The sequence below is a fragment of the Hyla sarda genome, chromosome 8 (assembly GCF_029499605.1).
Source record: "Hyla sarda isolate aHylSar1 chromosome 8, aHylSar1.hap1, whole genome shotgun sequence".
In the NCBI taxonomy this organism is placed as follows: Eukaryota; Metazoa; Chordata; class Amphibia; order Anura; family Hylidae; genus Hyla; species Hyla sarda.
This window is the reverse complement of record NC_079196.1, coordinates 92038190-92060043: the sequence shown is the minus strand read 5'-3', so window position 1 is coordinate 92060043 and position 21854 is coordinate 92038190. Positions and strand designations below refer to the sequence as shown.

General features: G+C 40.1%; 1 protein-coding gene across 4 annotated transcripts in view; it reads right to left on the bottom strand.

The window, feature by feature from the left end:
* LOC130283815 (potassium voltage-gated channel subfamily H member 8-like) overlaps nucleotides 1-21854 on the bottom strand; it is a 520269-nt gene that overhangs the window by 302765 nt on the left and 195650 nt on the right. For 2 of the 4 annotated variants that reach the window (XM_056533331.1, XM_056533332.1), the window contains exon 2: nucleotides 3262-3495. In XM_056533331.1, the coding sequence (XP_056389306.1) occupies nucleotides 3262-3495 (234 nt within the window). Of the gene's footprint in view, nucleotides 1-1728; nucleotides 1768-3261; nucleotides 3496-9590; nucleotides 9711-21854 lie in introns of those variants that run through there. The other 2 variants (XM_056533334.1, XM_056533330.1) reach the window with 2 other exon arrangements.

The following is a 21854-nucleotide window of genomic DNA, read 5'->3' as shown; positions in this document are numbered from 1 at the left end:
TCCTCCCCCTTCCTGAGTAATGACCTCTGCACAGGTCACAAAGCATGCCCAGACTTTTCCCATTCATGTCAAAGAAACATCTTCAGGCTGTTGTTGCTTATGTCCATGAAGCTTGCTATAAAGCATACCTTTAAATGTAGTTAAAAACAGTTTAAGCAAGATGACTGCCCTATAATTATGTACAAAAATGGATAAAAATGCACAATAAGAAAATAGAAACAGATTAGAAAAAATAATGTTTCAGTATCTGTTAAAAAAAATCTATGCAATACATGTACTTTAAATATTGAACTGCAATGAAAAATGTTGTTACTTAAAGGGTACCTCTCATCAAATAAACTTTTGATATATTTTAGATTAATGAATATTGAATAACTTTCCAATAGCATGTTAATGAAAAATATGCTTTCTATTGTATTTTTCCTGATCAGTCCTGTCAGCAAGCATTTCTGACTCATGCTGGAGTCCTAAACACTCAGAGCTGCCAGCCTGCTTTGTTCACAGCCAAACAGGCTGTGAACAAAGCAGGCTGGCAGCTCTGAGTGTTCTCCTTTGTGAACAAAGCAGACTGGCAACTCATAGTGTTTAGGACTCCAGCATGAGTCTGAAATGCTTGCTGCCAGGAGTGGTAGGGAGACACCTAGTGGTCATTTATTCAAAGTGGAAAATTAAATAGAAAGAAGCATATTTTCTAATAACATGCAATTGTAAAGTTATTCTGCATACATTAATCTATAATATATCAAAAGTTTTTTTGATGAGAGGTACCCTTTAACATTCATTTTTCACAGTCAGGATACCAATGTTAGAACCAGAGTGCAGCTATGATTTCTTCTGAGTATTTAAAAGAATGAAAATAATACATAAACAGTATGGCAGAAGAATGAGCACGATCGATAACACCCATAAAAACATCACGTGTACATTTTGTCATTTCTGCAGATTATATCACAACGGTAGGTGATATAGGAAATCTAGAGCAAAGGCAAAGATTCTGTATCTAAAAGGACACGGATAAACTATCTCAAATATTGAGAAACTGAAGAGAGATATTTCACCCCAAAGGACATCCCATCTGTGTATAATGACTAATTTGTAGAAACATTCAAGCCTGAAGCCACTGAGGGAAGGAATCACTGAACTGCAGAGATTGGAAGAGGAATTGGAAGCTTTGCTAATGTTCACTGCCAGTTTACGTGATAGGGAGCATCAAAGCGCAGCACGAACTAAATCTAGCTAGAAACAGCCTAGTCAGTAACTAACATAGACTGCTGCCTCACATCTGCTAGACCTGAAGATACAGTATTATGGAGGTGAGGTTGGTTGTCCAATCTTCTTGGTTTGTCGTTTGTATGAGCACTATGTGATGGCGCTGAAGAGCTTTGAAGAGACATACAAGGGAACAGTATGGCCCCATAGAAGTCTTTCTTAGTGCATTACAGCTTTGTAACACCTAGGGGGAGTTTGGAGCCATAATATGTTCAATTAAAAATAATTTTCCTATTTCTTTCTTCACTCAGTTCCTGTAAAATACCGGACACCCAACGGACCCAATGTGGCTACAGCTTATTCTAAGAGGTAACCAAGTACTTAGTGCTCTAGGGGGAAGGGGGGGAAGGAGATGGAAAATTTAGCATGGTTTATGTTATTTTGTATTAATTAAATTATTTAGTGCTGTTCCGTGGACATACTGGAATACATATTTTAATATACTGAATTATTTCTTACGCTTAGGACATCTTAGAGAAGAACCAACACAGCTTTTTCCTATAGTAAAATGAAGGAGACACATTGATCACCTTAAACATTTCATATAGTCTTACTATCCAGTTAATAAAGTAAAATATGTCTGCATAAAATACAAATTTCAATTCTATTGTTCAATGGAGCAGTGGTACAGCATGCAGTGGTTGGCAGCATCTGGGCCAGGGCAAGTATTGTGTCCCCTAAAATGAGCAGTGCACTGGCCCAGGGGCCTTTTTTTTTTACATGTATGGATTTTAATATGAAGCTTTATACAAACTCCCTTGTTTCATATGAAACAGACAACATGGTCTTAATCTTGAATATTAATGTTGTTCAATATGTTGAATTTTGAATATTAATATTGTTCAATATGTTGAATATAATATTGTTTAAAATATTGTTCAATGTTAATATTAGTTAAAATTTAACATATGTGTAAGACCATTTCTATTAAACAGGTATATAACAACCTAGATGTTAAAGAAAAAGTATAGACTACAACCGTTTTTTGTCTGACAAATCTGACCATTTCTAAATGAACAACTCGAGTTCCCTTAAAAACAGTGGCTGTTTTTTTTTTTTTAACAGATTGCAAGGGAGGACTGTAATCCAGTGCAGTTGCTTTTTGACCATTTTGTCCAAATATTGCAGTAATAATACACTTGCTATAAATAAAAAAAAAAAAGGTCCTATAATGAGATCTATGAGCCATGTTCTTTGTGTCCTCATGTTACTTAAATGAGAGTGGTGGACCCCCTGCGATCTCCTGTGTGGCACCCTAGCAGTACCCAGTAAGGAGACGTGTCAACCCCTGCAGGAAGCCGCAGCTGACTTGCCCCTCCATGTTTCGCTATGGGATACATGGAGGGGACATGTCGGTCGCCTCTTTGTTCAGGGGTCGACACGTCCCCTTCTTGGGGACTGCCAGGGTGCTGTGAAGGAGTTTGCGGGAGGTCCCAGGGGTCAGATCCCCTGCAATCTAAAACTTAACTAAAAATGTGTTTTATTGCACAGGAGTACTCCTTTAAGCTTTTCTTTGGCTGGCTTTTTGCTGTGTTAGAGCCTTGAGTACAGACAGGCTCTGCAAATGTAGCAGCCACGAACGTGATTGGTGATGTGCTCCCTTGTTTTCAAGGCACACTAAGCTATAAGCGCAGCGTGCAATGGAATGTATGTACAGGATCAGGGACTCCTGTATTTCACCAGACTCCCTTCTCCTGTACAGCAGTGAGTCTGTAATGTGTACACTATAGGCATCTCCATTAACTTTACAATTGCAGGGCGAGGTACCAGAGCCCTGTGTATATATCATTAGTCATGCCTAAAATGAAGCAGCATCTGCTGAATTGGGGGAGATATGTGATCCCTTTTGCTTTTCCCTATTTTCTGGTCTGAACACAATTTGCCTTTGAAGTTTTGCACCATTAAGAATTTAGCACCAAGGGCAATCTGCCTGCAGACAAAAAAGTACATATCTTCTGGAAGAACAATAGACAGCAAGTTGTTATTACTCACCAGTCTTCCTATAGAGAATGATTTCCGTCTTAAATTCCCTTTTCTCATCCAATGCTTTCTGAATTTGCACTTTGAGTTGCTCACTGGTTTCCTGGCCATACAGAAACTTACAGGCACAACTCTTCTGCATCACTTCAGCCCGGGCAAATCCAGTCAAGTCACAGAACCCATCTGAGCAATAGACTATGGGGAACAAGTTCAGCACCTGAGCATTTCCCAAGACAAAATTGCTATCTGAAAAAGACAAGAAGATGTGTGTCAGTTAAGTCAGTAAAGGGGCACTCCTATTATCAGCAATAAAGTTATCAAACTGTTCAGATAACAAAACTTTGCTATAAATATTTGATTAAAGGGAAACTGACAGCAGAGTAACCCACATAGTATGGGTGAGCCTATTTCTAAAGCTTCTTTCCGGATGAAAATCGGTGCAGCTGTTCAGGAGATATGTATGTTGTTGCTATTATGGTAATGGTATGGTATGGTACAAGCGTACCGTCAGATCCCACACAAAAAAAAGAATTCATATTTTCCTCAGTACTTTTTCTATTAATGATCATGGACATCTAATTTACAAGCCTCTATCACCAATATTTATAATAAAAATACCTCTTTTCATTAATTCACAGGGTTAGAAATCCTCTCAGGGGAAAGGGTATGTCCCTTCCTTGTGATTTTGGGAGGTGATTGGTGTGTCTGCTCATGCAGTCTTGTCCATGACTCATCTTTTGTTCATGACTCATGGACAAGACTGATGCTGTCTCAGGACTGATTAGTGTCCCAGGAGGTATGGGGACCACTAGTGGTGGGATTTTCAGTGGCAACCATATTGCAACAGGTCTTCAATTTTCATCAGTGACAACATATAAAACGTTTTTGGATCTGACAGTGCCTATTTATGTGCAATGCTGTAGTATGTGCAATGCTTTCCTCCTCCCTTCCATAAATTTTAATCCTCTCTTTTTCTTCAGCATATCGATGAATGGGCAGAATTATCAACAGAAGGAGGCGAGGATATCAGCCACTGCAGGCGGGAGAAAGCTTTGCACGTACAGCAGCCGCCTCCCAGTGCAGTTAAGAAGTAAAAACTGTATGAGCAATAAGATAAATATCTCCTGAACGGCTGCAAGACTGCACCCTGTAAGAAGCATTAGAAACAGGGTCACCAGCACTATCTAGCTGTTTATTTAGGTTAGTACAAGTGCTGTCAATTTCCTTTTAAGTAATAAAGAAAAACATATGAATTCATTGTGGTACCATTAGAACTTGTATTGTAAGACAATGAAAACCATGTAAAAATAAAAAGAAAGCCATCACCTAGACTTATTGAATGAGTTTCTATCCTCTATATGCAGTAATACAGATGCTGTGCTATCAAATTGCCACTAGACTTTAAATGCTAGGTTTTGCAATTGCTTTCATTAGATTTCATTTCATTTCATACTGAAAAAGCCAGTCAAACAACTGCCCTTCCTGCCTGCTTGGACATATACTAGTCCTGCTGTGTCCATGCATCATCACCATGTCATGGACACACTTCCTTGATTGACAGCTGTGAGCGCAGGGAGGCCTGCACAGTGAGAGGAATTCAGACTAGTGAGCTAAATTAAAAGTGTAATAAAAAAATTGATAAAGGTGCTAGACACAAAAATTAGATGCACATGGTCAGGATTAGGTACTGAGTGATATATAATTAAAATCAATTGTTGGATCTGACGGGTACACTTTAAGATTTACCCCATGAGTGGTTGCCATGTCAGAGCAACATTTTGTTAACTTAGTAAATGTATATTAGTGAAAATTATGGGACAGATGGAATAGAGTATGACTGCAGGACCAGACTACATAAGGTTTACTTTGTAGTCTGTAACCATGGACACATACAGGACTGAATAAGAGCTGTAGACAAATAATGATAGAATGGTGAAGATTTATCATAAGGGATCCTATTTCTTACTGACTCTTGAAAAACCAGCTATTTCCAACTTGCAATCTAAGTTTATACCATATAGGAACTGCTTTAGCTTCAAAATAATAAAAACTAGCAAAGTCAAAGCCATGCCCATAGTCAAAAAATGGGACCTATCTTGTTGAGTATGGCACAAAAGGAGGTCAATCTCTGCACCCAGATCATAAATTAGATGCAGGTAAAATCTGCCAAAAAGAAGTACACTAGGCCACAAAACAAAGGTGCAGCAAGCGAAATGCACCTGTCCGGATATTTTTATTTTGTGGTCAGGGCTAACACGCGACCGAAAATACTTACCCAATCATGGCAGACCAATCATCTTCAGAAGTACCCTGAAAGGAAGGCATTAACAATTGTGCATAACATGATAGTAATTGTTAGGGGCAGTGCTCCGACCAACCATCCTGGCCGTGAGCGCTCCCCCTCCTGCTCTACACGTGTCCTGGGCATTGCTGGGGACAACACTCCGGGCCATTCCGTCCAGCCGTGAGCGCTCCTCATCTTGTGCCCCCGGTGTGTGCCGGGCTTGTAAAATTTAAAGGGCCAGCACACCATTAATTGGTGCTAGTATAGTTTGGCCCCATTTAACCCAGCACTTCCTTTAACCCTTGCCGGATCTTCGTGCCTTGTGCCAAGAGAAAGTGTTACCTTGTATGTGTGCCATATAGTATTTTGGACCCTTCGCTTGTGGCCTGGCCTTGATCCTTTGCCGCCTGCCTCCTGACCTTGTGCCTATGACCTGACTACGCTCCTTTGCCACCTGCTTCCTGACCTTTTGCCTGAGACCTGACTATGCTACTTTGCTGCCTGCCTCCTGACCGTGCTTTGTCTGACTTTGCCTTCTGTGCCAAGCATCACCTGGGCGCCCTGTGTGGACAGATCGTGCCAGGGGTAGCGACCTGGGTGCCGCCTGCCGCTGCACGTCCATCACGCTTTGCAGTGGGCTCTGGAGAAAACCAGCAGCACCTTAGACTCCACTCCATGGTATGGTCTTGTCATAGTCCACACAGGACAGCGGATCAACCTCTCCTCTGCCATTATGGTTGGAACCTTAGAGTAATACATAAAATCGGTTGAACTGTGCCCAAAAACTGCGACCGACGGTCCGCCTTTAGAGGGCAAAAACACAAGACCATGCAGGTAAAATAAATATTTATTGAAAATTCACAATACCAGATATATGAAAACATTGGCCATTTCATTGCATGGATTTGGAATATAAGTATAATAACAGCCTGACTTCCACCTGCCTAATTTCTGAATAATGTGCAGAGGAGCCTTATGCCGAGATGCTGCAGAAGCTGCCCAATACGGAAAGAGTGCCCAGAGAACTCCCGAGGATTAGCCCCCAAACTACTGATCGAAGTGCGTATATGGGATATAAATTGTGATGTGGTTAGGTGATTGTGGTTAGGTGAAAACCACCTTAGATTCCGCTCCCTGGTACGGCCCATGCCATCTTCCACGTAGGTATAACAGATCCACTACTACCATGAGTGTTACAATATTAAATGTGAAACGTAGTAATGGACGTGGTACGTAAGACATGATTGGATAAAGTAATAGTAACCAAATGAGACCAACCTTCTAGACCGAAACTGAAGGCTATCTACGATGACCGTTTGACACAAGCTTAACACATTTCAGATGTGCTAGAACAATAAAAAAACAAATCCTCATTGTTTTTTCACATCTCCTTTTTACTTTTTAATTTCCCTAATGTTTCTGGTCAGCATCAATACAACTAGCTGTGCAAAAGTGTTATCTGTTTCTGAAATAATTACACAGGTATTTTGTGACAATTCAACACTTTCTTAATCCTGATCAGAGATATGTTTTTGTTCGCAACCATTTTTACTCTACTGTATTGTTGGAAAAGGGAAAACATTTTATAACAGGATGGAAACATAAAATCTAATTGCCTCCCAGGACCTGAGCCAACATTTATTAAGTCCATACAGTAATGACAATCATTGACCTGGAATGTGCCCAGAGTAGTCACAGTCGCTCCTCTCTACAGACTCAAGGTGATATCATGCACAAAGCCATGCTACTTCTATGGTGGCAAAGATTAGGAAATTAGCAAATATAAATCATTGGCTTTATAAAGGTGAAAAAAATGATTCATGCATTAAGTGTAAATAATTGTTAGCACTTGGTGTAGCCCTTTAATTTTTCTTATGAGGGTGCCTCATGGTATGTGTAGAATACAGAGGACCATGACATATGGTTGCCTTCTAGTCTTGGTTCATTCCATATTAAGAAGTATCCAGTGTTTTTTTGACCATTCATCCAACCCCTTGGGAAGGGCAGTATTGCCATTTACCACTTTTTCTGTGTCTACAAATTGTTGGCAGTATCAAGATGAAGAGCAAATGGATTGGAAAGAACCTATGAGATCTCCACGCAATGGGAGATAGAGAGATAAATGAGATTGAGTCTAACCATATAAAACAGGGATGAACTTAAATTAAAACAGTTATAGAAAAAAGGTACACAAAAAGAAAACAATATCGTTTTGGTTTGTAAACAGAATTAAATAGGAGCCTTCCAAGCAGTAAACTGGGTGCAGATTTTCCCTTTACTGTTAAATGTCAACATATTATGAATACAGTTTGAAGGGAGGAATAGTACACCAATAAAAAGGACATATGAACTGCGCTTCTCCTACATGAAATGATTCCAAGTCCAAAGTGTGGACAAAAGACTATTTTATTTTACTATTGATGTAATGCCTGATGAAGAATCCTGTTTGGACTTGAAATGCGTTGCAGCAATAGTAAAATAAACTAGTTGTTTATCCAATCTTTGGACTTGGAATCATTTCACGTAGGAGAAGCATAGTTCTGATTCCCTTTTTATTGGAGTATTACCTACATCTCCCTTCAAGCTATAAATATTTGGAATTGTATATACGGGTGGACCACATGGCTACTGACTCTATATGAATCTATATTTACACAAGCATGAGATCTTTTATTCTTAGCGTAACATCATCTATTTAGCAACTCTATCGTCCTCTTTATAACCCTACTAGGGGACTTTACTAGGGTTCACCTATATTTTCTTCTTTTCTATAGAACATAGGGGGAGATTTATCAAAACCTGTTCAGAGGAAAAGTTGCTGAGCTGCCCATAGCAACCAATCAGATCGCTTATTTAATTTTTTAAAAGGCCTGTGAAAAATGAAAGAAGCGATCTGATTGGTTACAATAGGCAACTCAGCAACTTTTCCTCTGGACAGGTTTTGATAAATCTCCCCCATAGATTTCATGCACAATGATAATTTTAGGAGACAACACAGAAAAGAAACAATAAGATATATTTTTCTGACTTATATGCCTAGAAGATAGGCAAAAACAAAGAATTGTGTGGAGTCTCAAGCATTAAAGCTGTGGCTACATAGTAATGTCTGAAACTTGCAGCCCAGTTACTAGTCCTGTGATGTCCTGAAATCAACTTTTTTGGGGGCACTTACCAAACCTTGTGCAAAGGAACAGTGGCACAGTTGCTCCTGTCAACCAACCAGTTGTTTCTATCATTTTAAAAATGCCCCTGAAAAATAAAAACTGGAATCTGATTGGTTGCTATCGGCAATTGCTCCACAGTTTTTTGCCAAAACAGTTTTTTTTTTTGTTAAATAAATCTCCCGCTATGAGTCCCACCATAAGCAGCTCAGGTTTTTTGGAGTCTCATAAGACCCTTTCCAACTCTTCATCTCTAAGACCATGTCTATATCTTTGTACATTTAAATACATTTATTTGTATTCATAGGTAAATTTTGGATGTTTCTGCATGTACTTGGCACCCACATTGATGTGAGAGTGATATTAGGAAAAGCTGCCAACCTTAATTTACTATAAGAAAGTCAGAGACAGATGACTTTATATGGACACTTTGCTGTAGCAATAAACGTTAGAAACGACATGATTTTTCTGTTGCCAATAGTCTATTGTACTACAGTTGTAGGACTGTTAATGGCAAATTTAGTTTGATAGTAGAAATAACTGTACAGTAGGAATAGTAGAGGAGATTTACCAAAACCTGTGTAGAAGAAAAGTGAATGAGTTGCCCATAGCAACCAATCACATAGCTTCTTTCATTTAAAGAAAAAAAAAAAGATCTCTGAGAAATAAAAGGAGCAATCTGATTGGTTGCTATGGGCAATTGGTCCACCTTACACAGGTTTTACTAAATCTCCCCCAGTATTTGTACAGTATACTTTAAAGAATGACAACCATAGTACCCGCATAAACATTGACAGCTGTGTTGCCCCTACAAGCAGTTATGGCTACAGCTCCCCTTATGAAAGCAGCAATGGTCAAAGTGTCCTCAAAATATAGTTACTTTCCACAGTGCTCACCCGAAAAATCCCACCAGTTATGGTGATATCTTCCTTACAAAGAACAACATCAACAATTCCTTTCTCCCATAAACACAAACACCCTTGGTGTCCACTTACAAACATTACCATCGACAGTTCCCACCCCCATAAACACTAACAGCCACAGTGTCCCCCTATAAACATTAACATCAACAGTGCCCACCCCCTGTAAACACTAACAGCCGCTTTGTCCCCTTGTAAACATTAACATCAACAGTGCCCACCCTATATAAACACTAACAGCCAGTGTCCCTTCATTAATGTTAACATTAACAGTGCCTACCCCCATAAACACTAACAGCCACAGTGTCCCCCTATAAATATTAACATCAACAGTGCCCACCCCTGTAAACACTAACAACCGCAGTGTCCACTTGTAAACATTAACATCAACAGTGCCCACCCTATATAAACACTAACAGCCACAGTGTCCCTTCATAAATGTTAACATCAACAGTGCCCACCCCCTGTAAGCAATAATTGCTGCAGTGCCACCCCCTACACCACCGCAAACAGTGATAGCCTCAGTGCCCTTTTCCTAGCCCAATGATAGCCATTGTAGACAAGAGAGGTGAAATAGCTCCACATACTGTTGTGCCATTGTGTGAGAATGGTTGCTAACCATAACGGAAGGACACAAAAGTGAAGATGCCGGACAGGCTGAAGAAGGTTAACGTTTGGGTTACTTGAAGGGTAGAGTAAATTTTAGTGTTTCCCAGCCAGGATGCCTTCGGCTGTCCGAGCATGTTGGTAGTTGTAGTTTGGCAGCAGCCGGAGACACCTTCTTGGCAAACACTTGTCCAATGTGCCAAACTATGCCCACAAGCTGCTTAAAAGTAAATCCTGTCTACGACCAAAATAAGGAAGTTAATCAGCCCTAATCTACATAAAAGTAAAGTGTATAAACATAATACAGGATATATTATACAATGGGTCTGCATGTTGACTTACAATCCCCAAACCATGACCGCCTGATCTCACACTTCTCACAATGGTTAAAAAAAGCTATGGTCCGTGTTGAAGAACATATATTGTTTGTGTCCCAAAACAAAGAAAAGTTAATACTAATTAACTAAAATTTACTAACTTCTCAAATTCTGTCTTAGTATTTGTGGTGCAAGGAAATGGAGAGACCCTTTCTGGATCAAAAGAGAATCCAGTTCATAGAACGAAATTAAAAGCTTTGCAGTGGAAAGTTGGAGACGCCACAATGTTAATGCAATTTGAAGTGCAGCATCTTTTAAAGAACAATAGTTGAATAAAGCTGTTAGAGAAAATTGTATTCACAAATTGCTTTGGCGTCCATAATACTTTTTGTTCATGGATAATAAAGTATGAATGTATTATTGCACACCCTATTATTTGGGATTCACTTCAGCGAGCAATATCAAAAATGCTGCTGTAAACGGACGTAAAAATAGTTGAGGGCCCTACAGAGGATCATGTCTATGCTTCAGATTAAATTATTCATCTAATCCTAAAACTCATGATGATTATTTATTTTTATTTTATTTTTTAAACAAAGTTATGCATTTATAAATCACCAGTTTAAAAAGTTTAAAGTTATATTAGGATCTTTCAGGCATAGTGGTTTAAAGAAAGATAACTAAGATAAATAAGATCAATGAATTTTATACTACCAGCATAATGTACCGGTCATTATGAAAAACTTTTTATATAATGTATGATGTATATTTGTAATATACAGGGTGGGCCATTTATATGGATACACCTTAATAAAATGGGAATGGTTGGTGATATTAACTTCCTGTTTGTGGCACATTAGTATATGTGAGGGGGGAAACTTTTCAAGATGGGGGGGTGACCATGGCGGCCATTTTGAAGTCAGCCATTTTGAATCCAACTTTAGTTTTCAATAGGAAGAGGGTCATGTGACACATCAAACTTATCCGGAATTTCACAAGAAAAACAATGTTGTGCTTGGTTTTAGCGTAACTTTATTCTTTCATGAGTTATTTACAAGTTTCTGACCACTTATAAAATGTGTTCAATGTGCTGCCCATTGTGTTGGATTGTCAATGCAACCCTCTTCTCCCACTCTTCACACACTGATAACAACACCGCAGGAGAAATGCTAGCACAGGCTTCCGGAATCCGTAGTTTCAGGTGCTGCAGAATGGGAAAAACTAAAATTGGAACAGGACCCTCAGTTTACGCAGAAGATTTTGTTCAGTGATGAGACAAACTTTTATGTGAATGGTGAAGTTAACAAAGAAAACCACCGCTATTGGTCTGACACTAACCCACATTGGATAGATCCCTCCAAGACTGTTGGAACACAAAAATTTATGGTATGGTGTGGTATATGGAGTACAAAGATAGTGGGGCCATTCTTCATCAATGGAAACCTCAAGGCCACTGGATATGCGAAATTGCTACATGATGATGTGTTTCCCTCTTTATGCACTGAAGCTGGCACGTTCCTTGAGTTTTTCCAGCAAGATGGTGCACCACCACATTATGGGTGTCAGGTCCGAGCATTCCTCGGTGAACAGTTTGCTGGAAAGTGGATTGGTTGTCGTGGGCCAATTGAATGGCCCCCAAGGTCTCTCGATCTGACCCCCTTAGACTTTTATCTTTGGGGTCATCTGAAAGCAATTGTCTCTGCTGTGAAGATACGAGATGTGCAGCACCTGAAACTACGGATACTGGAAGCCTGTGCTAGCATTTCTCCTGCGGTGTTGCTATCATTGTGTAAAGAGTGGGAGAAGAGGGTTGCATTGACAATCCAACACAATGGGCAGCACATTGAACACATTTTATAAGTGGTCAGAAACTTGTAAATAACTCATGAAAGAATAATGCTACATTAAAACCAAGCACATCATTGTTTTTCTTGTGAAATTCCCAATAAGTTTGTGTCAAATGACCCTTTTCCTATTGAAAAAACAAAAGTTGGATTCAGAATGGCCGACTTCAAAATGGCCGCCATGGTCACCACCCATCTTGAAAAGTTTCCCCCCTCACATATACTAATGTGCCACAAACAGGAAGTTAATATCATCAACCATTCCCATTTTATTAAAGTGTATCCATATAAATGGCCCACCCTATACATTAATTAAAACATTTTGGGTGAAAAATGCTGTTCCTGCAGCTATTGCCTGTCTGTCTTTGAGTGGAGACAAAATACAGGAAGTGAGGACAGGACAAGCAGGGCTCTGTGCAGTCTCCTGGCTTGTCAATCATCCTGATGTATGAGTGGGTTATAGAGCCTCAGTGCACAGAGCCCTGCTTGTCCTCAGTGTACAGAGCCCTACTTGTCCTCAGTGTACAGAGCCCGGCTTGTCCTCATTGTACAGAGCCATACTTGTCCTCAGTGCACAGAGCCCTGCTTGTCCTCAGTACACAGAGCCCTGCTTATCCTCAGTGCACAGAGCCCTGCTTGTCCTCAGTGCACAGAGCCCTGCTTGTCCTCCATGCAAAGAGCCTTGCTTGTCCTCAGTACACAGAGCCCTGCTTGACTTCAGTATACAGAGCCCTGATTGTCCTCAGTGCACATAGCCCTTCTTGTCCTCAGTGTACAGAGCTTTGCTTGTCCTCAGTGTACAGAGCTTTGCTTGTCCTCAGTGTACAGAGCCCTGCTTGTCCTCAGTGTACAGAGCCCTGCTTGTCCTCAGTGTTCAGTGCCCTGCTTGTCCTCAGTGCACAGAGCCCTGTCTCTCCTGACCACACCTCCTGTAATTTGTGTCTGCACAGTGACATGCAGACAATAGCTACAGGGACAAGACAGCCTTTTTTTTTTACCCCAAAACATGCATATTATTTGAAGGGGTACTCCGGTGGGAAAAGTTATTTTATTTTTTTAAATCAACTGGTGCCAGAAAGTTAAACAGATTTGTAAATTATAGGATATTGGAGAGGCTCCTGCTAGACTAGCAAACTATAGACCCGAGCTACCCAAATGGCACCTATACCCATGGTGTCAGGAGGATTAGCAATTTAAATAAAGAGATTGGGGCTCGGGGTCATGAATATTGCATCAATATAAATGTATTAAAATATTCAGTGTTATGTGTTTGTGACTCACAGGGCGCTTGTGAGCCAACAGATACACATGATAACAATAGTGCAGTATATATGTTGGCAAATATATTATTAATAATAAAAATGAATATAACAAAGGAAAAATAACATTAAAAGTATGTGGCCACACACTAAAATAGATCCGACCTGGAAAAAATGTTGCGCAAAAAGTACAGTACTTTGGCTTTAAAATTGAATATGATGGTGCACAATATAGTACTTGTGCTCTATATGACTTTAACTCTATATGAGAAGCCACTTGGTTATGTCAGCATTGTCCAGGTACAAGTCCCCAGTCCAGGGATAAAGTATTGCAAAGTCTCTGTGGAATATTGTTCATTAGCTGTACTGCAATAGTAGTCCACTGTTATACAGTGATCAAAGGTACCTTGTGCTGTGCGCTAGTCCAGATCCTCCTACCGGTTCTCCTGGCGGGGAGGGCGCTGCTGGAGATTCGTCCGTCTCCTGTATTCGCAGCGAGATTAAGATTTTCATGACATATTGGGTTTAAAGCGAGTTTAAAGATAACTAAGATCAATATGTTTATACTACCAGTATTAATAATAAAATTTAATTCTGTGGAGAAGAATATGTATCTGTCTGGATAGGAGTTTTTACATGTAAGGGTAGCTACATTTTGTTACATTATATAATTCTTTTTTCATCAATTTTCATCAGTTCCCAGAATCAGTTTCCTCTACCTTATGGGCTGCAATTTTGGAGGAGGTTTATAGACTGTGTGCTATGTACCCAGCATGCCAAATGATCTGATGAAAGATGTTTTGAAAATCAACTACGCTTTTATAAGGCATTGCTTGAGTGGTGTCCAGTTTATTGATGTCCCTGCCTGGATGGGACACGGTGACCTGCTGTGGTAGCAGACATTTAGCATAGAATCTCTAATCTCCAAGAACTAATGAGATGATATGGGTGGAAGCAATTTCCACATGTCACCATGACCAAAGGAAGCTCATTCCATAATATGTGACCATGCCGAAAATGTGGAACTTTGCAGTGATTCAACTCTAAGGCATCTATTACCACAATAGCTTACTTTATGTCACTTAGTCAGTAATACGGTACATTAAATATTTACTTTCCAATTTGGTTAAATTGCTTTGTTTTTTTTTACAATTGGCTTTGAGAATAATGTGTCTGTATTAAAGCTTCTCAATTCACCGTGGATCGTTGGGTCCTGTTATTGTTTTAGTATGCAAATCTGCATACATCATGTTATAGGACAGGAGGAGCTGAGTAGGTAGATTTGTGGGAAACATTTCAGGATAACTTGTCATTTATTTGGGCAAAGCTCATCCTGTGCTAAGTACTCTTATTGACGGAGATCTGTCAATTACTCATAGCACCACCAACATGATAACTTAGTCAAAAATGAACAGAGATTTACATGAATAAATAACAAGTTATCCTTGGACTTTACCCACAAAACTATATATCAATTTGCTTATTGTCTCCTCTATAACATGATACCAGCATATTGGACTGCATTTAAATGTGACAGGTTCCCTTTAAGGGTAGGATCACACATACCGCATTTGCAACTTATTTCGTAGCAGAATCCTATGCAGTATCTGTCACCCTACCCTAAAGGGATATTATCATGCATATAAAGTTATATGCATAATAAAGAATTCCAGGCTGATCAGTAGGGATCTGACTACTGGAATCCTCACCAATCACAGATCCGGACGGATGTCCGGGCAGTATATCTGCACACATTCACTTACTTATTTTATCTTTTGTTCCACTGTGTCACTTTTTGCATGTTGTGTGTCCACAGGATTGTTAGGATGCAGTAGCCCTTCTGGGTGTCCCTCCTAGTGGTCTAGGGAAGATGTGTGTGGCCATCAGTTTCCTCACCTCCCTGCAAAAACCCCAGGTACTCCGGCATGGGCAGGGTGCCGACCGTTTATGGCTCTGCAGGCAGATACCTTGGCTAACGCCAAGGGGGATGCCGGGAGCATTTGTGGTCCCTTAGTAGCTTCGGCGAAAAGGGACATTGAACCTGGAAGCAGGTACCGTTTGGTCTGGAGGCAAAGGGTAAGGTTGGTTGGGGGCCTCTCTCCTATCGGAGAAGGGCTTGCGATAGACCACATCCTTTATGCACGTTTTTTAGTGTAACACGTTTGCACTTTTTCTTGCACTTTGGGTGATTCGAGAGCACGTTCCTCTGCTCTTAGATAAAATCATAAGAACAGGGGACAGCTGGCCCCAAATGAATGGAGTGCACCATATGTACATGGCCACTGCTCAATTCATTCTTTATGAGGCTTCAAAACATTGTGGAGCTCAGTACTGGTCATGTTATAGAGCGGTATAGAGATGAGCTTATTCAAATATAGTTTTGTGAGGACTTTTAGGAACTTGCATTTGATTCATGTAAATTCCTTCTTATTCTAGACAGTGGGTGCAACATGAAAATATTTCTCCAGCTCCCCAGCCCTTGTCCAATAGGATCCCCCATGTAACCTATGCTTGACCATGGCACTTTTTAGCATGTACTCTAGAAGAATGCATCAGATCCAGCTTTTCCCATTAAACCATTACTTTTAATTGTAGTTTCATAAAAAAAAAAATGTACAAAACATCCAAGTAAAAAGTCACAACAGATCAACGTTTTTCTGACTGTACTATGAGTCCATAACTGATGGTCATAAAATACAGTTGCCGACAGCCATCTATAACACATGTTGCAAAGTAAATAACATTCAGTTGAAACGTTGTTATTGATTTATTGGAATGATATGGGTTAATATAATGCCTAACTGTTACTTACCTGGCAAAATGTGTTTTATGTGTTGTGACCATGCATAAGGGCGGCTAGCACACCAGAAAAGCATCAGTCTGATAAAATTTTTATTGGGATGTTCTTTACAATGTTTTTATAAAAGTAATGGTTTTATGGTCCAATGAGGGCTCTTTCCAGTGACAGTTATGTACACATATACAGGGAAGGCTATCAATCCCTTATAAGACTGCCCACTAGACTCCGAAACCCAGAATGAGCAAGGACTTACATGAAAAAAATACAAGTTCTAATAAATCTTTTAACCCCAGAACTATATATGAAGCAGCACAAATTCTAGTGCTCTATAGTATATTGACTGCAGCTCAGGTTGCATATTAATTCATATTTTCTGCACTATAGTTATTGTCTGGCATCTGGTTTAGAAAACCTAATTTACTTTTGGAGTACATGATATATTTGGCCAACAATTTCCAATTGTTATCAGACACTGGTTACTATGTAAACTCCACAAGATGCCCAGAACATGATCAGTATAAATCACAGATGATATATGTTGAATGTTGGTACTATACATATTTGTGAGAAAAGCTGTCCTGGCAAGAGAATAATGTACTGTACATCTCTAGTAAGTGTAAGTTTTTTCGGGTTCTTCTCCTTCTTCTTCTTCTTCTCCTTCTTCTTCTTATATATCTTTCATGTAGAAATGGGGAGGCACTCACCGGATAAGTAGAAGATACTCTTCTATTCTAAAATTGGCAAAACAAATTCCAAATTCCACCTATTTTATTCTGTACACAGTTGCGTACACCAGGCACAACTCCCGTATGTTAATATATCTTTACTTTTATTTATCCTGAGTTCCAAATCCCATGCAGAGAAGTATCTTTGAAAAATAACATTCTGACTCCCTGCTGCCACCACAAGAGGGGGCTAAGAAGATAACTACATACTTTGACACATTGAAATGATTGATAAACTGATACTGAGTAAACTCATAGAATCCCTGCAGAAAGTAAGAACATAATGAATTAAACATTCGGAGCTCTGAAACTTAAAAACCAAGCCCTAATCACCATTATATTGGAGGATATTATAGGATATTATGATATTATAAGAAATAAATCATTACAGACATGGTTTTTACAATAATTCCTCATGGGTTTATAAATATATAGCTTATATTAGCTCATCTTACTTCATCATGTAGTGTATAAAATGTATGTAAAAACTTAAAAAATGTATTTATCTGCTATGCAAAATAAAAATTATTATTTATATCCCCTTGCCACAATTAGACGTTCATTAACGTCCATCTGCAGCTCCCGAGGTATGACGCACGCTCAGCAGGTGAGCGCGCATCATACCCGGTGGGTCTCGGATGCTATAGGCAACCAGGACCTACGGCTAATGCCAGACATCGCTGATTGGGCTGATTTCCGGCATTAAACCTTTAGACACGACCATCAAACTTGATCGCCGCGTCTAAAACAAAAGTAAACATTGCCAGTTAGATCAGTGGTGCTGTTTGGGACCGCCATGGGGAAATGGCAGCATCCCAAACAGCTCGCAGGACACAAGGAGGATCCCTACCTGCCTCCTCGCTGTCCAATCGCCGAATGACTGCTTCGTGCCTGAGATCCAGGCAGGAGCAGTCGAGCGGCGATAACACTGATCAATGCCATGCTATTGCATGGCAGTGATCAGTGTAGGAAATCAGTGTGTGCAATGTTATAGTCCACTATGGGGGCTATAACATTGCAAAAAAAATGTGGTATCGCCGCTTGTGTAAATATCCGAACTATAAAAATATATAATTTATTAAACCGCACAGTCAATGGCGTACAGGTAAAAAAAAATTTTTGGTCCCTTTTTAAACCATAAAAAAAAATCTAAAAGTCAGATCAAAACCAAAATGGTACAGATAAAAATGAGCCCTCATACTGTCCCTTATACAGAAAAATAAAAAAGTTATAGGGGTCAGAAGAGGACATTTTTCAACGTATTATTTTGGTGCATGTAGTTATAATTTTTTTTTTGTGGTAAAATAAAATCAAACCTATACTGTATAAATTGGAAACAGAAGCCGCTAAAAATTACAAAATGGCTTTTTTTTTTTTTTTCAATTTTGCTCCACAAATATTTTTTTTCTGGTTTTGGCGTAGATTTTGAAGTGAAATTATTATTGGTATTACAAAGCAAAATTGTTGGCGCAAAGAACAAGCCCTCATATGGATATTTAGGTGGAAAATTGAAAGTGTTATGATTTTTAGAAGGTGAGGAGGAAAAAACAAAAGTGCAAAAATGAAAAATCGCCAACGAGGGAAGGGGATTTTAAATCATCAAATTACATACTTTATAATTCTTTATAATACATGTATGTACACAGGCAAACACCAGACATTACAAAATTACACACTAAGTATTAAAACAAAATAAATAAGGGCTTAGCGCAAAAGAGCTTACAATCTATATCTCTTGGGCATCTCATTTGCCATATATTGTATACGTTTGCAGCTATTTTGGGTATTGTACATGAAATGTCATAGACATCAGTGGTTCTGTAGGTTGATTAACATCCTGGGAACTGACATACATTTTGTTTGGTTTTGTACATTTTATTTCATTTTGTTCAACATTCTTTGGGGAATTTCCTAAGACTGGTGTTTTACAAAGTCCTGCGGCTTTAGGATTACTCAAATTCAATAAAAGGCACTGCAATGGCATATCGAACCTTGAATCTGCATTCGCTCCAAGATGATGTAGATTTCAGTTACAAAAGTACGCTAGCTCTCTAATATATCTTGTAGTAAATTAGGCCACACCCCTTTGCACTAAGCCCCACCCAATTTTATACAGACTTAGGTCGTGTAAAAGAGCTAAAAGTCACACACTTTTGTGCAAAACAAAGGCTTGGAAGCTTTAAAAAAAAAAAAAAAATCCCCCGCCCCCCACTTATTTTACCGTATTTTTTGCCGTATAAGACACACTTTTTCTTCCCCAAAACTTGGGGGGGGGGGATGGGGGGGAAGTTGGTGCGTCTTAAACGGCGAATACACACGTATAGCGGCGGTCCCTACAGCCATCAACGTCCGGGACCCGCGGCTAATACAGGACATCACCGATCGCGGTGATGCCCTGTATTAACCCTTCAGACGCAGTGATCAAAGCTGACCGCCGCGTCTGAAGTGAAAGTGACACTAACCCGACTGCTCAGTCGGGCTGTTCGGGACCGCTGCGGTGAAATCGCAGAGTCCCGAACACCTTACAGGACACCGGGAGGGACCTTACCTGCCTCCTTGGTGTCTGCTCCATGCCGGAATCCCCTGCATGGCCGGCGCTCTCCTTCGACATCATCACGTTGTCGCGCACGCCGTCCCGTCATCCAATTGGAGCGGCGTGCGTAGCGACGGGATGATGGCGACGTGATGACGGCGACGGAGAGCGTTGATCCCGGGGAAGAAGACTTCCAGAGCGTCGGGGACACCACGGGGACGTGGTGACAGCGATGAAGCGACATCCAGGGCAGCGGTGACGAGCGGTGACAGGTCCGGAGCAGCGGAGACACGTGAGTATTACCTCCTATAGCCAGTGGTTTTCAACCTGCGGACCTCCAGATATTGCAAAACTATAACTCCCAGCATGCCCGGACAGCCAACGGCTGTCCGGGCATGCTGGGAGTTGTAGTTTTGCAACATCTGGAGATTCGCAGGTTGAAGATCACTGTTGGTTTCAGAATCTTTTTTTTCTAGATTTTGCACCTTTAAAATTGGGTACGTCTTATATGCCGGAGCGTCCTATAGGGTGAAAAATACGGTACTTAAATACTAACAAAGACAAGTTATAGATGTAGACAGTGATAGCAGTGTGTGTGTGTGTGAATGTACTAAGGTCTATGAAGGAAGAGACACGTCACATCATGAGTCATTAAATAAGGGGCAATTTGTATTCCATCAGACACAACATTAACAGTACTAAGAGGTTAAAAAAATAACATTATAGGCAGCAAACAAACATTTAGTTCTTGAGGTTGAGGATTTGAAATCTAAAAAAAATGGACAAACATTTAGATTTTAGGGACTCTGATAAAGTCCGTATTGGGATTGGTATAGATAACTGGGTCTGCACATTTTTAAAACAACCTGTCTTGTGGGTGATCCTGGTATGCCATGTTTAGCAAAAGTTTTTTCAATGATAAATGGGTGAACCAACAACACTATCATGGTTGCCCAAAGCTAGTCCTCTGGTCGGATTGCAGTACAAACTGCTGAAAAAGTTAATACCTGATATGACGGAAAGGCGATAGAACACACGATGTGTTGGATAGCCTCATGACTGCTTATTCGCTTCATTTGTATGAGACTTTAATACAAAAAAAAAGTGAGCAGCAGGAAACATCAGAAGAGAGAAGCTGCCAGCATCTTGCTGCATCGTTGGCACAGACAAAACAGGAAAAAGAGTGTTTTTTTGCATCATAGAGGATCACTGGAGAGACGAAGTAGAGGGAGGCTGCCCTTATCATGCTACAAGAGAGCAAGACAGCCTGCCACTGTATGAGGAGTCAAGTTAGTTGTGGGGGACAGTATGTAGGATAAAACCTGCTATGGTCTGAGAATGTGGGGAGCCAAAGTGAGATGAAAGGGAGCAGTGTACTGTGTATAAATTACAGGAGACCCATGAACTACATATGAGATGGGGGGGACCATGCTGGGGGCCAAGAATTAGACACATGAAATACCGTACATGATTTTGGTTTGTCTTAATATTATGCGAAATGTGTGTTTTCTGACTGAACTGAACAATTTAAAGGGGTATTCTAGTGAAAAAATGTTTTTGGGTGCAAGAAAGTTAAACAGTACTTATCTGCTACTGTATGCTGCAGAGGAAGTTGAGTACAGTAGTTCTTTTCAGTCTGACCCCAGTGATCTCTGCTGCCACCTCTGTCCATGCCAGGAACTGTCCAGAGCAGGATATGTTTGCTATGGGGATTTGACAGAGGTATCAGCAGAGAGCACTGTGGTCAGGCAGAAAAGAACTACTCTACTTCCTATGTAGTATACAGCAGCTAAGTACTTGAAGGATTAAGATTTTTTTAATAGAAATATTTTACACCCATAGAACAGTCATCGTAGCATAGGCCATCAATATAACATTGGTGGGGGCCCAACTCCAGCGAGCACCACATCTCCTTCATTGTTTACATGGTACAGCTCCATACTTTGGGTGGTGACTGGGTCAAAGTCAGACGGCTAGCTGTAGGCAGTCAGAGTAGGCATGAGAATGCCCCGTTGACAGGGACAATAGTAGTTTTTTTTTATCTCAATGGGGGAGATTTATCAAAACCTGTGCAAAGGAAAAGTTGCCCAGTTGCCCATAGCAACCAATCAGATTGCTTCTTTCATTTTGCAGAGGCCTTGTTAAAAATGAAAGAA